Here is a 16,086-nt window from a genome sequence, read left to right as displayed (position 1 = left end):
GAGTACATTTTATCCATTCACATTCCACATGCTAAAACAAGTCAAACGGCTAAATGGAGTGCAGAGGTACACTCTTCTTATGAGGGGTGGGGAGAAGAAAGTATGAGGAGAGAGATTATTTGTTGATAATATAATATAATATATAATATAATATATATATACATATAATATAATAATATATATATTATACACACATGTGTAGCTGTTTGTTAATATATGTCTCTAAAAACAATGTTGTAAACTGCCTGAGAGCAGAGTCTAGGACTATTTGCTTTACGATTTCATATCTAGCACTTAGCTCAGACCTTGACATTTAGGAGGCAGTCACTAAGGTTTGCTGAGTGCATATCTGATTGAATGAGGTCCTTCATTAGTTTGACCTTATGTCTCTCTAAAACATCCATCACCTGTGCTAGTTTTTATAATTCCAGGAAACTTGAAAAATCCATACTCTAGACACTGAGTATGAAAACACAAAGTACACTCTTCCCTTCTCTCAAGGTCCTTAATTATTTACCTAGAAAGGCAGATGCAGATACTTTTAATCAAAACTGGTTAAGTGTAATGTCAAAATAAATATGAAATAAAGGTGGGAATTGAGAGTAAGGCAACAAATCTACCTGTGATTGATTTAGAGGAAAGACAGCAATAGATGTCAAAGAATCTTTTTCAAGACAAGTGATGCTAAGCTGAGTCTTGATGGCTTAGCACTTGAATTATTGAACATTCACACACATTAAATGAAATAGAACAAATTATATTATTCTTCTATAGGTAGCCTTTTAAGCATAGAGAAGTCTGTCTCTCAAACTTTTTCTAGGACAAATATCCAAGTTCCTACAATTATTTCTCACAAAACTATAACGTTTTTTGTTTTGTTTTTTGTTCAAAAGATATGGAAAAATGTTTTTGTTCCATAGCAAATTAATTTAAATATCCTGAATTTCATACTCTAAAGAAGACTCTGAATACAAGGAATATAGAACATGGCTTTCAAGTTAAAGAGCTGTAGCTGAACTCCAAAGGCACCTACTATACTCATGAGTAACATGATTTTTGTAGTTACAGTGTGAGTTACACACAAGTACTGATATACAGACCATCAACAAATCCCAAGTCTCCTCCCTCAGCATCCTAAATCAAATTGAAAGCTGCAAGATGACCAACACAAATGGGTTTAAAATGAAACAATGACAATTGTTAGTCTTACCATCTTGGCTAACTTCATAGAATAACTTCCACAACCAACAGATATGTAGGAATCATCTGGGTAAGCAGTGCTATTTAATAAGCTGGGGAAAGATAGCTTGGAGTTGATGCCGTTGTCATAGAAACAATTCCTGCCTATTAAATCAGTGAGACGGCTAGAAAAATGTGGACTTTTCTGTTCTGATTAAGTGTAGTGTATGGGAAAATGTTGAAATGTCAGAAGGCAGAAATAATAGCTGCAATGGTAAAATACTATTCTCAATTTAAGTTAATTTCCCCCTTGTTTTCTAAAGGCATACACTTAGTAAGGTATCTCTCCACTCTTCAAAGAAGAAAACAAGAACTTTTAAATTGGAAATGACAAATTAAATTTTTTCAAAGAGATTTGGGAAAATCTACTGAGCTCCTCTGAAGAACTAAAATCAAACTCAGATTGCATCCATCTACTGGAAAAGCACAGAACCCCAAGGTGATCAAACAAACAGAACAGCTGCTAGATGTCCATTAAAACAGTGCAAGAAAGGCACTTATTTGATGTGTTTCTCCTGGGAGGTTTCTATCTAAAATGAGACTAGAAGTCACATTCCCTACTGTAAAGTAACTCTGGCAGGCCCCAACCTAGGAATATGCTTGTAATTAATAATGAAAATACTAAACTCATCTCCCGTGTTTGCTTCCTCCCACATTACCTTATACTTCTCTATATATGTACAGCTTTTGAATAAGGGGGATTTGAAATGAAATCATGATATATCAGTTGTTTGTTAAGGCATGGGCTTCTTAGTAAATACATAGAGCAAAATGTGAAAGTAGTAAGTTCCTTGAGGATAGAATTCCTTTGGCATAGGAAACAGAATGGTGTAAGCATTTCACATATACTTATTTCTTGATTATTTTCAGTTAAAAAAAAGTCATAGTGGCTTCAGTCTCTAATATAGAAGAACTGTTCATCTACCAAATAAATGGTCATTGAGGCCATGGCCAACGATACCATGATTCATATCTAGGTCTTCACACTTTGCCAAATGCTATCTTTATCTTATTACTAAATATTCACAGCATTTTCTTAGTTGGACTGTTCCATTAGAATAAACTCCATAAAATGAGTGGGTTATATACATGGTATCTGAATTCTGAATTTTGTATTAGTAAATTAAAAAAAGATATTACTGCAATTGAAGTTCCAGATTATCAAAATTGTAAAAGCACTCAAATGACTCTCTACAGTTTATTGTTATGTTAACCTATGGGAATATTTTCTGTAGTCACTACTGAAAATGAAGCCTTTGGGTTCCCCTGATCAAACAAACCCAACTAGTAATAGATACTATTTCTTAGGAAGATGTCTCAGCTTAATGTTATTTTGTCTGATTATCATCAACAGGGTCAGAGAAACTTTTTCAGGTTGTCATATGTGAGATAAGTACTGAAGAGCTCAAGGAAATTAGGAGGTAGAGAGAGGCTATTCTAGTCAGAGCACTGAAAAAGTAATTTTCAATGTGTGTGTCCCAGAACCAGTAGCATCAGCTTCACTTGGGAACTTGTTAGACATGCAAATTCTCAGTCCCACACCTCAGACTCACTGAATCAGAATCTCTGGGGTGGGGTCCAGCAATCTGTGTTCTAACAAGCTCTATAGGTGAGTTTTATGTACCTTAATAGTGAGAACCACTGGACTAGATGTTAGTAATCTGAAAGAAAATGTTGTGTTTGAAGGACCTCAAGTTCTTCAGTATTGCTCAACTTCAGATTACATGTGGATAGTGGTAAAGTTTGAGGATGAAAAAGTAAGGTAAGATGACAAAGTGCATGATGTACCCTCTTGTGGAATTTGTACTATATCAATTAGAATGATGGAGAGCTACTAAAACATCTGTAAGAAGGGAATTAATAAAAAATTATCCATTAAAATAATTCTAGGGGCAATGTGAGAAATAAGCTGACTTCCTGATTAGATGAGGTTGCCCAATGAAGCAAGGTAATAATTGGTTGGGAGATTAAAAGATGTCACAGTTATGGAAGACTTCTAGAGGCTGGAAAAGGATTACCTAACTCCAAATCAGGATGGGCAGAGGAGGAGAGAGAAGTCAAAGATCTGTTTCAAGCTTTTGTTAGTGGGTAGATGTTGAAGCTACCAAAGGCAATTAAAAACAACTGAGACAGATTGGTTCTGGATGATGGAGTAGAAGGACGTGCTCTCACTCGATCTTGGGAGAACACTGGAATCACAACTAACTGCTGAACAATCATCAACAGGAAGACACTGGAATGCACCCAAAAACATACACCATATCCAAAGGCAAAGGAGAAGCCACAGTGAGATGGTAGGAAGGGTACAATCACAATAAAATCAAATCCCACAATTGCTGGGTGGGTGACTCACAAACTGGAGAACACTTATACCACAGAAGTCCACCCACTGGAGTGAAGGTTCTGAGCCCCACATCAGGCTTCCCAACCTGGGGGTCTGGCAATGGGAGGAGGAATTCCTAGAGAATCAGACTTTGAAAGCTAGTGGGATTTGACTGCAGGATTTCAACAGGACTGGGGGAAACAGAGATTCCACTCTTGAAGGGCACACACAAAGTAGTGTGCACATAAGGACACAGGGGAAGGAGCAGTGACCCCATAGGAGACAGAACCAGAACTACCTGCTAGTGTTGGAGGGTGTCCTGCAGAGGCGGAGGGGTGGCCCTATCTCACCATGAGGACGAGGACACTGGCAGCAGAAGTTCTGGGAAGTACTCCTTGGCATGAGCCCTTCCAGAGTCTTCCATTAACCCTACCAAAGATCCCTGTAGGCTCCAGTGTTGTGTCGCCTCAAGCCAAAAAACCAATAGGGAGGGAACTCAGCCCCACTCATCAGCAGTCAAGCAGATTAAAGTTTTACTGAGCTCTACCCTCCTGAGCAACACCCAGCTCTACCCACCACCAGTCCCTCCCATCAGGAAACATGCACAAGCCTATTAGATAGCCTCATCCACCAAAGGGCAGAGAGCAGAAGCAAGAAGAACTACAATCCTGCAGCCTGTGGAACAAAAACCACATTCACAGAAAGATAGACAAGATGAAAAGGAAGAAGGCAGGGTACAGATGAAGGAACAAGATAAAAGCCCAGAAAAACAGCTAAATGAAGTGGAGACAGGCAACATTCCAGAAAAGAATTCAGATTAATGAGAGTGAAGATGATCCAAGACCTCAGAAAAAGAATGGAGACAAAGATTGAGAAGGTGCAAGAAATGTTTAACAAAAACCTAGAGTAATTAAAGAACAAACAAACAGAGATGAACAATAAAATAAATGAAATGAAAACTACACTAGAAGGAATCAGTAGCAGAATAACTGAGGCAGAAGAATGGATAAGTGACCTGGAAAACAGAATGGTGGAATTCACTGCTGTGGAACAGAATAAGGAGAAAAGAATGAAAAGAAATGAAGACAGCCTAAGAGGCCTTGGGACAACATTAAACCCAGCAGCATTCTCATTATATGGGTCCCAGAAGGAGAAGAGAGAGAGAAACAACCCAAGAAAATATTTGAAGAGATTATAGTCAAAAACTTCCCTAACATGGGAATGGAAATACCCACCCAAGTCGAGGGAGTGCAGAGAGTCCCAGGTAGGATAAACCCAAGGAGAAACATGCTGGGACAAATAATAATCAAACTGACAAAAATTAAAGACAAAGAAAAATTATTGAAAGCAGCAAGGGAAAAATGACAAATAACATGTATGGGGACTCCCATAAGGTTAACAATTGATTTATCAGCAGAAACTCTGAAGTTTCTGCCAGAAGGAAGTGGCATGATATACTTAAAGTGATGAAAGGGAAGAACCTACAACCAAGATTATCCTACCTGGCAAGGATTTCATTGAGATTTAATGGAGAAATCAAAAGCTTTACAGACAAGCAAAAGCTAACAGAATTCAGCACCACCAAACCAGCTTTACAACAAATGCTAAAGGAACTTCTCTAACTGGAAAACACAAGAGAAGAAAAAGACCTACAAAAACAAGCCCAAAACAATTAAGAAAATGATAATAGGGACATACATATTGATAATTACCTTAAATGTGAATGGATTAAATGCTCCAACCAAAAGACACAGGCTTGCTGCATGGATACAAAAACAAGACCCATATATATGCTGTCTAAAAGAGACCTACTTCAGATCTAGAGGCACATACAGAGTGAAAGTGAGGGGATGGAAAAAGATATTCCATGCAAATGGAAATCAAAAGAAAGCTGGAGTAACAATAGTCATATCAGATAAAATGGACTTTAAAATAAAGACTGTTAGAAGAGACAAGGAAGGACACTACATAATGATCAAGGGATCAACCCAATAAGAAGATATAACAAATATAAAGATATATGTACCCAAATTAGGAGCATCTCAATACAAAAGGCAACTGCTAACAGCTCTAAAAGAGGAAATCAACATTAACACAATAATAGTGGGGGACTTTAACACCTTAATTACACCAGTGGACAGATCATCCAAACAGAAAATTAATAAGGAAACACAAGCTTTGAATTCCACAATAGACCAGATAGATTTAATTGATATTTATAGGACATTCCATCTGAAAGCAGCAGATTACACTTTCTTCTCAACTGTGCACAGAACATTCTCCAGGATGGATTACATTTTTGGTCACAAATCAAGCCTCAGTAAATTTAAGAAAATTGAAATCATATCAAGCATCTTTTCTGACCACAACCTATGAGATTAGAAATCAATTACAGGAGAAAATGCGTAAAAAACACAAACACATGGAAGTTAAATAATACATTACTAAATAATCAAGAGATCACTGAAATAATCAAAGGGGAAACCAAAAAATACCTAGAGACAAATGACAATGAAAACACGATGATCCAAAACCTATGGGCTGCAGCAAAAGTAGTTCTAAGAGGGAAGTTTATAGCTATACAAGCCTACGTCAAGAAACAAGAAAAATCTCAAATAAACAATCTAACCTTACACCTAAAGGAACTAGATAAAGAAGAACAAACAAAACCCAAAGTTAGCAGAAGGAAATAAATCATAAAGATCAGATCAGAAATAAATGAAATAGAAACAAAGAAAACAATAGCAAAGATCAATAAAACTAAAAGTTGGTTCTTTGAGGAGATAAACAAAATTGATAAACCATTAGCCAGACTTATCAAGAAAAAGAGGGAGAGGACTCAAATCAAGAAAATTAGAAATGAAAAAGGAGAAGTTACAACAGACACTGCAGAAATACGAAGCATCCTAAGAAACTACTACAAGCAACTCTATGCCAACAAAATGGACAACCTGGAAGAAATGGATAAATTCTTAGAAAGGTATAACCTTCCAAAACTAAACCATGAAGAAATAGAAAATATGAACAGACCAATCACAAGGAATGTAATTGAAACTGTGATTTAAAATCTTCCAACAAACAAAAGTCTGGGACCAGATAGCTTCACAGGTGAATTCTATCAAACATTTAGAGAAGAACTAACACCCATCCTTCTCAAACTGTTCCAAAAACTTGTGGAGGAAGGAACACTCCCAAACTCATTATATGAGGCCAGCATCACCCTGATACCAAAACCAGACAAACATACATAAAAAAAGAAAATTACAGACTAATATCACTGATGAATATAGATTGAAAAACCCTCGACTGAATACTAGCAGACAGAATCCAACAACACATTAAAAGGATCATACACCATGATCAAGTGGGATTTATCCCAGGGATGCAAGTATTCTTCAGTATATGCATATCAATCAATGTGATAAACCATATTAACAAATTGAAAATTAAAAACCATATGATCACCTCAATAGATGCAGAAAAACTTTTGAAAAAATTCTACACCGATTTATGATAAAAACTCTCCAGAAACGGGTATAGAGGGAACCTACCTCAACATAATAAAGGCCATATATGACAAACCCACAGCAAACATCATTCTCAATGGTGAAAAACTGAAAGCATTTCCTCTAAGATCAGGAACAAGACAAGGATGTCCACTCTCACCAGTATTATTCAGCATAGTTTTGGAAGTCCTAGCCACAGCAATCAGAGAAGAAAAAGAAATAAATGAATACAAATTGGAAAAGAAGAAGTAAAATTGTCACTGTTTGCAGGTGACATTATACTATACATAGAGAATCCTAAAGGTGCCAGTAGAAATCTACTAAAGCTAATCAATGAATTTGGTAAAGTTGCAGCATACAAAAGTAATGCACAGAAATCTCTTGCATTCCTTTACACTAATGATGAAAAATCTGAAAGGGAAATTAAAGAAACACTCCCATTTACCATTGCAACAAAAAGAATAAAATACTTAGGAATAAACCTACCTAGGGAGACAAAAGACCTGTATGCAGAAAACTATAAGACACTGATGAAAGAAATTAAAGGTGATTCCAACAGATGGAGAGACATACCATGTTCTTGGATTGGAAGAATGAATATTGTGAAAATGACTATACTACCCAAAGCAATCTACAGATTCAATGCAATCCCTATCAAGTTACCAATGGCATTTCTTACACAACTAGAACAAAAAATCTTTAAATTTGTATGGAGACAGAAAAGATCCCAAATAGCCAAAGTGGTCTTGAGGGAAAAAACCGGAGCTGGAGGAATCAGACTTCCTGACTTTGGACTACATTATAAAGCTACAGTAATCAAGACAATATGGCACAAAACAAACTGGCACAAAAACAGAGATATAGATCAATGGAACAGGGTAGAAAGCCCAGAGATAAATCCATGCACCTATGGTCAACTAATCTATAACAAAGGAGGCAAGGATATACAATGGAGAAAAGATAGACTCTTCAATAAGTGGTGCTGGGAAAACTGGACAGCTACATGTAAAAGAATGAAATTAGAACACTCCTTAACACCATACACAAAGTACCTTCAAAATGGATTAGAGACCTAAATGTAAGACTGGACACTCTAAAACTCTTAGAGGAAAACATAGGAAGAACACTGTTTGACATAAATCACAGCAAGATCTTTTTTGATCCACCTCTTAGAGTAATGGAAATGAAAAGCAAAACAAACAAATGGGACCTAATGAAACTTAAAATATTTTGCATAGCAAAGGAAACCATAAACAAGATGAAAAGACAACCCTCAGATTGGGTGAGAATATTTGCAAATGAATTGATGTACAAAGGATTAATCTCCAAAATATATAAACAGCTCATGCAGCTCAATATTTAAAAAAATCATAGAACCCAATAAAGAGATAGACAGAAGACCTAAATAGACATTTCTCCAAAGAAGACATACAGATAGCCAAGAAGCACATGAAGAGATGCTCAACATCACTAATTATTAGAGAAATGCAAATCAAAGCTACAATGAGGTATCACCTCACACCAGTTAGAATGGGCATCATCAGAAATTCTACAAACAACAAACGCTGGAGAGGGTGTGGAGAAAGGGAACCCTCTTGCACTGTTAGTGAGAATGTAAATTGATACAGTCACTATGGAGAACAGTATGGAGGTTCCTTTAAAAGCTAAAAATAAAATTACCATATGACCCAGGAATTGCACTACTGGGCATATACACAGAGAAAACCATAATTCAAAAAGATACATGCACCCCAATGTTCATTGCAGCACTATTTACAATAGCCATGTCATGGAAGCAATGTAATTGTCTATCGACCGAAGAATGGATAAGGAAGATGTGGTACATATATACAATGGAATATTACTCAGCCATAAAAAGGAATGAAATTGGGTCATTTGTAGAGATGTGGGTAGACCTAGAGCCTGTCATACAGAGTGAAGTAAGTCAGAAAGAGAAAAACAAATATCGTATATTAATGCATATATGTGGAACCTAGAAAAATGTTACAGATGAACCGGTATGAAGGGCAGAAATTGAGACAGAGATGTAGAGAACAAACATATGGATACCAAGGTGGGAAAGCGGCCGGGGATGAGGTTGGTGGTGTGATGAATGGGAGGTTGAGATTGACATATATACACTAATATGTATAAAATGGATAACTAATAAGAACCTGCTGTATAAAAAAATTAATAAAATTAAATTTAAAAATTAAAATAAAAGAAAAACACCTGAGAGGTTTGTCTCTCTCCTTCCCACTCTCTCTCTATATGTATGTATCTCCAAATAAAACAAATTAAACTTGGAAACAAATGAGACCTCCTAAGGAACTATTTAAGAGAAAATAGAACTTAAGGGGGAAAAAGCCCTGAAATATCTTAAAAGACATTTATGGGTATGCTGGGCAGCAAAATAAACTTTAGTCTCTGATTTTTGCACTGTTACCACAGACCTAGTCATCTACAAAGTTATTTGCTTAGTTGTAAAAATATGGTTAACTGGGCAAAGCCCTAGTTTGCATAATTTTGAGAGAAGTCTAGCTTTTGCAAAGGTAAAGGTTTAAAATGAAAAATAAACAGCTATTAAGCACCTTAAAGCAGCAATGCTTTCAAAAATATAATTTAACTTAAAAAACAGAGGGATTAAAACATTTCCCTAATGCCCTTAAAACTAAGGAAAACTGATTTATAGTACAACTTTATATATCGATAATTTGGCAAATAAAATTAATAATCATAAAAACACAACTAGGTGAAGCCCTTTCTCCAATCCCTCCACTGACATTCAACATCTCCCTGAAGTGTGCACTACATACTTATCCAATACCACCCCCTCCAAACTTCTTTTCAAAATGTAAGCTTAACTAAATTTTTAACTAAACCTTCCATTTAAAAGAAGTCAATTGGGACTTCCCTGGTGGTGCAGTGGTTAAGAATCCACCTGCCAATGCAGGGAACACGGGTTTGAGCCTTGGTCTGGGAAGACTCCACATGCCGCGGAGTAACTAAGCCCGTGCACCACAACTACTGAGCCCGCCTGGCACAGCTACTGAAGCCTGCACGCCTAGAGCCTGTGCTCTGCAACAAGAGAAGCCACCTCAATAAGACGTCCGCTCACCAAAACGAAGAGTAGCCCCTGCTCACCACACTAGAGAAAAGCCTACGCGCAGCAATGAAGACCCAATGCAGCCAAAAATAAATAATATTTTCTAAAAGTCAGTTTATAGTTAAGAACTTATTTCCATATGTTACTTGATCCTAGGGAGGGTTGTAAGGGCATCATGATACTTCATGCTACTATGAAGCTTTCACTGCAATTACCCCCAGACTCACAGTCCAAAAGACAATGTGGTCCTCGGGGGAAAAGGAAGTTCAACTTAAAGTGTCACCTTAATCCTCATGTTGGCCTATCTGGCAGCTGATATAATTTTGTTGTTTTTTGTAAATCATCCTACAGAAAAAATTGCAATCTTGCCAGAATATACTGCCTCTGATCATTTTAGCTGCCTTCTCATCTCCCATTCCCCAAGCCCCCCTCCCTCCGCCCACCCACACCAACTTCTTAAGGACATACACACACATTTCAGGGTAAGGAGGAGGTATAAGATGAATTACCTCTGTCTACCAAATGTCATTCCTCTCCAAATTATGGATAATGAGGCCAGAAGTGTAATTACTAAAGGAGTTTGGAAAGGTAATTGCTGAAATAATCTCAAAAATAGTGGTGACTGCAGTGAGTACAACGACTCACTTTATAGCTGTCAGAGCCACTTGGAATGTGATAAATAGCTTATGTTTGCAAACCCAAGTGCTGAATCAAACGAAGTTCCATATCAGTAAATTACCACAAGAACCCCTTATAGTCAACTCATTTTGATTTTGTAATGAGAAATCCCATTAAAGAGGAATAACTTTAAGTTGTGACTGTTAAACAAGATGTGAAGCAGGGGAGGGACAGAAAAAAGATGGAAGGTCTGAGGGAATTTTTCTGTGATCCTCTCCTTGAAGCCTGTAATTTGCAGGCAGCTCTACCTTCCTTGTTCCCATTGATCACCGGAGGATTGTGAAGTTTAAGGTAGCATTCACTGGTTCTCAAACTAAAAGCACTTAGCTTTGAGATTGCCGGTCAAGACTGCAGGGGAGAATGGATATTTCTGAAGCTTAGGCACAAGTGACCGTGGAACACACACCCCGTTTCCAACTCTTATCCCTATGTTCTCTGTGCAGAGACCAATTTCTCTATTCCAGCTGCTTCTGCACCTAGCACCTAGCATCACGAACAACGTGAATTTTTTCCCACCACCTCTCGTCCAGAGGCCCTAGGCTCTGCCGCCTCTTTTCCCCAGTGCTTTGTGATGAGTGGCCCCAGGCCAAGCCCTAGTGATCACAAACCCAGAGTGCACTCAGTGCTCTGGGCGCTTCAGTCTGGCTTGGGCTCAGGTCCTGCTGCTCCAACCCCAAGGGACCCTGGAGGCGAGCCCTGACACCTCCATCACTCACCATGGCCGGCCAGTTATGCCTCCCTGTCTCCCCGTGCCTCTCTTCCGTGAAGCCCTTGAAGCCGCACTTCGTAAACATCCAAGTGGGCATCTGTGTGGAGATACAGCACAGCGATGGGCGGATCCACCTCGCGGTGGTCACACAGATCAAAACACAAAACGCTTGGGTCATGGTAGAATGGGTCAAAAAAGGAGTCAAAAAAGGCAAAAAGATTGATCTAGATACAATATTCCTGCTGAATCCAGTGCTGGCATCTGCTGAGCACCCCACGCCGCCCAGGGTGTTGCCCTCCTTGTCTCTAGCGCCCTCTTCGGCCATCGGGAACCAGCGGACGGCCACGCGGTGGATTGCGACGATCCCCCAGAAAAATGAAACGCCCTCAGGGAACAGTCCGGATGTGAGAATTCCCAGCAGTCTTTGCCTGATGAAGCAGAAAAAGTCTCCCTGCCTACGGAAAATTGAGAAGCTGCAAAAGCAGCGAGAGAAGGGCAGACGGCTGCAGCTGGAGATCCGAGCTCAGCGTGTCCTGGCTGTCAACATGGGAAACCCCAACTACGTGATTCAGAGCATGATCCAGGAATGCTGCAGGCACCTGGACTGAAGCCAGTTGTCGGGCCCGGAGACACTGGAGGACCACCGCATCTGCGTCTGTGTGAGGAAGTGGCCTCTCAACCAGCGGGAGACCACCATGTAGGACCTGGATATCATCACCATCCCCTTGGACAAAGTGGTCATGGTGCATGAGTCCAAACAAAAGGTGGACCTTACTCACTACCTGGAGAACCATTCCTTCTGCTTCGACCACGCCTTTGACGACACCGCCTCCAACGAGTTGGTGTACCAGTTCACAGCCCAGCCACTGGTTGAGTCCATCTTCCACAAGGGCATGGCTACCTGCTTTGCCTATGTGCAGACGGGCAGTGGGAAAACGGACACCATGGGTAGAGCCTTTTCAGGAAGGAACCAAGATTGTTCTAAATGCATTTATGCCATGGTGGCACAGGATGTCTTCCTCCTGCTCAAAACTTCTGCTTATGAGAAGCTGGACCTCAAAGTCTGTGGTACATTTTTTTGAGATTTATAGGGGAAAGGTGTATGACTTGTTGAACTGGAAGAAGACACTGCAAGTCCTTGAGGATGGCAGTCAGAAAATCCAGGTGGTCGGGCTGCAGGAACAAGAGGTGTGCTGTGTGGAGGACATGCTGAACCTTGTGGAACTTGGGAACAGCTGCCGGACTTCAGGACAGACATCAGTCAATTCCCACTCTTCCAGGAGCCACGCAGTGTTCCAGATCATTTTAAAGTCTCGACGGAAACTGCATGGTAAGTTTTCTCTTGTTGACTTAGCTGGGAATGAGAGGGGAGTGGATACTGCCAACGCCAACCGGAAAAGACAGCTGGAAGGAGCAGAGACTAATAAGAGTCTCCTCACACTCAAAGAATGCATCCGGGCTTTGGGTCAGAACAAGTCTCATACCCCATTCAGAGCCAGCAAGCTCACACAGGCGCTCCGGGACTCCTTTATAGGCCAGAACTCCTCCACTTGCATGATTGCTACTATCTCTCCAGGGATGGCCTCTTGTGAAACACCCTCAACACTTTAAGATATGCCAATAGAGTAAAAGAAATAACTCTAGATTTAAGGCCTCACCATCGTTGTCTTTATCCCGCTGAATGTAAGGTGACAAGGATGTTGGAAAATCACATGAGAAATTCAGAAATGTCCCTTCAAGGGAAGGGATTTATTAAAATACCTTGTATACAGAGTGAGGAGGAGGAAGAGACTAAAGAAATCAAAGCACTCTCCTCTCCATTAATGGAGGATACAACAATCTCTTGGAAGGACTCAAGCCAACGGCCAGGGAATAACATCCAGGAGACAGCTGATGGGGTAAACTGTGATGTTGATTTTTGCATTGCCTAGTTATTTTCCATTTTGGAGCAGAAAATAGGTTTTCTGACTGAGATTCAAAGGAAACTGAAATTATTACGAGCTGACTTTCAAAAGAAGAGCAAGCATAGTGAAGCCAATGGTGAGAGATCAGACCTGAAATGATGGATACAGTGCTGCAGTTCCCTAAGTCTCTTATAAAGGAAAGTTGCCTAAATTATCTAGATATAAAGATCCTCCTGGAAAGTTTAAAACCTCTTAAAATATGGTTTCCAGAACTGTGCTCTTTCTTCTCCCTTTGTATTTCTGTAATTTGTTTTTATTCTGTAGGACAGTGGTTCTCAACTTTGGAACTATTTTACCTCCTAGGGACATTTGGCAATGTCTGGAAACATTTTCATTTGTCAGAATTGTGTGTGCGGGGAGTGGTGATACTGGCATGTAGTGGGTAGAGGGCCAGCAATGATGTTAAACATCCTACAATATACAGAATAGCCTCCTACAACAACTAATTATCTGGTTGAAAATATCAATAGTACTGAGGTTGAGAAACGCTGCTTTAGAAGAACCTAGCTGTGATGAAACCAGATTCCCTAAATTTGTGGCTAAGAAGGAAAACTATTGCAGTCCCTTTAGGACTACAGTTGGAACACACCAAGGGGTGCACAGTTGAGTAAATGTAATGATACCCACTCATGAGTCTTTTTCTGCTGCATTTGTGTGTACATTCAAATGGTTTCTAAGCTCTAGACATACTGGGGAGGTGAGAGTGGAGAAGGGAAAGGTTTTATTTAAGAGACTTTGTATGAGAGCCTAGAATTGAGAAGGATTTTATTTTTAATCCTTGAGTTGAAATTGCAAAGCACTGTGCTTCCTGAGAGTGATAAAGTGTGTATGTTGCAAAAGCATTGCGTTGCTAACTATGGTGTCTTTAAGCTTTTTTTTTTCTTCTTCTCACTCTCTTTACCAAATAAAATGAAATATCTGAGGAAGAATCTGCACACAGAATGTATGTCTCACTTCTCTATGGCTCCCCTTTCTCCAAAATGAGCCCTGTTGACTTTAGTAGGTCTGAACATCAATCTTGGGCTCCTATGAGCCTGTGTCCTTATGAGACTGCACAATATTTACTTGGCTACTGCTTTGTTTGGGCTTACTTTTCACACTCAGAAATAAGTAAGTGCCCCAACAGAAGTGCAGTGAATGTAATGACCATCTAAATGTAGTTGTTTTCTCTAAGAACTTTTTCTTTAAATACCTTTGCTTTTTAGTATATTCAGAGTTGTGCATCCATCACCACAATTAATTTTAAAACATTTTATTACCCCCCAAATAAACTCTGAACCCCCTAGGCATCATCCTTTAATCCCCCCACTCCCCAGCCCTAGGCAATGCATTCTATCTCTATAGCTCTCTGACTCTTTAAGTCCTGACTTCCTTTTGTTTTTTGACCCTTCCCTAAACTGTTGTAGTTGGGTGTTTTATTTAACTTTGCTGTGCCCTTAATAAGATAGCTTGCTACTCTATTTTGAATGATTTGTTAATATAAATAACATAAACAATGATTTATGCATTTTATACATGACTTTGTAGAAAAACTACATATTAGTAACATTTCTTATAATAAATTCTAATCAATCTCAACGAAATTAAGGAGAATTTTATTCTATGTTAAGCTTAGCAAGTAAGAAAGAGCAGCATATCAACATAATTAATTAATGGTACCCATTGCTGGAAAGTGGATACAAAAACTACAGGATAATATTGAATGTATCATTTGCCATATATATATATATATAGATAGATAGATAGATAGATAGATAGATATAGATATATACACACACACATATATATATATACACACACATATATATATACACACACACATATACTCACACAAGTGTGTATATATATATATATATATATATATATACACACATATATATGTTATTAGTGGCTTTTTATCTAGTTTTCGCTTATCTGTTACATATTTGGAAATTGGGCACAAATGGTAAGTTCTGAGAGAAATTCACAGGTAGATTTTCTTAACTCATCCATTGGAAAGGCTGTATAAACAAACTTATTTATGTTTGTGTACATGTACCTACATATATACACACAGTTTTACAAGTATAGTTATATATATATATTTTCCCAAGGATTTTTACATCTTCAAAACACAATTTTAAATCTGCCTTTTAGTAAAAAAAAAACAAAACAAAAAAAAAACACTTGCTTGCTAACTAGTCTTAGCATAATTGTTTCTGTTGAGTTGACATTCTTCCTTAAGAAGTGCACCATTTTATTTCCACTGACAATTAATTTTTTTCTGAGAATATACATGGTACTTGAAATGATGTCAAAACACATAGCATAAAATTTAATAGGAACATTAGAAAAGAAGATCTTATATAAATGAAAAAACTCAGAAAGTAAATTAAATGGGGTCCACTAAAAGACAATTGCTAACAGTTCACACAGATGCCCTGAAGTTAAAAAGGAGGATTGTAAATTAATGCTTTAATAAGATTGTTCAGAAAATGTCAGAGCATCTAAAGTGAGAAATGTAAATACTTTCAGTTCTTTGGAAACATTCATTTGCACACAAAAAGTTGACATGCTAATTA

At 38.4% G+C, this 16,086-nt stretch overlaps 1 protein-coding gene across 1 annotated transcript; it reads left to right on the top strand.

Annotated features, from left to right (window-relative positions):
* Positions 1–11,569: 11,569 nt before the first annotated feature.
* On the top strand, positions 11,570–13,624 carry KIF2B (kinesin family member 2B; the record flags this gene model as incomplete). The annotated part of the gene is given in 6 exon segments (XM_082603608.1): positions 11,570–12,166; positions 12,170–12,259; positions 12,263–12,634; positions 12,636–13,148; positions 13,154–13,489; positions 13,493–13,624. Coding segments are annotated over 6 exon segments (2,040 nt in total).
* Between the last annotated feature and the right edge of the window lie 2,462 nt (positions 13,625–16,086).

The sequence above is a fragment of the Mesoplodon mirus genome (genome assembly GCF_964341445.2).
Source record: "Mesoplodon mirus genome assembly, chromosome: 18".
In the NCBI taxonomy this organism is placed as follows: domain Eukaryota; kingdom Metazoa; phylum Chordata; class Mammalia; order Artiodactyla; family Ziphiidae; genus Mesoplodon; species Mesoplodon mirus.
Note: the sequence above shows the minus strand (reverse complement) of the source record. Positions and strands in the feature narration are given on the sequence as shown.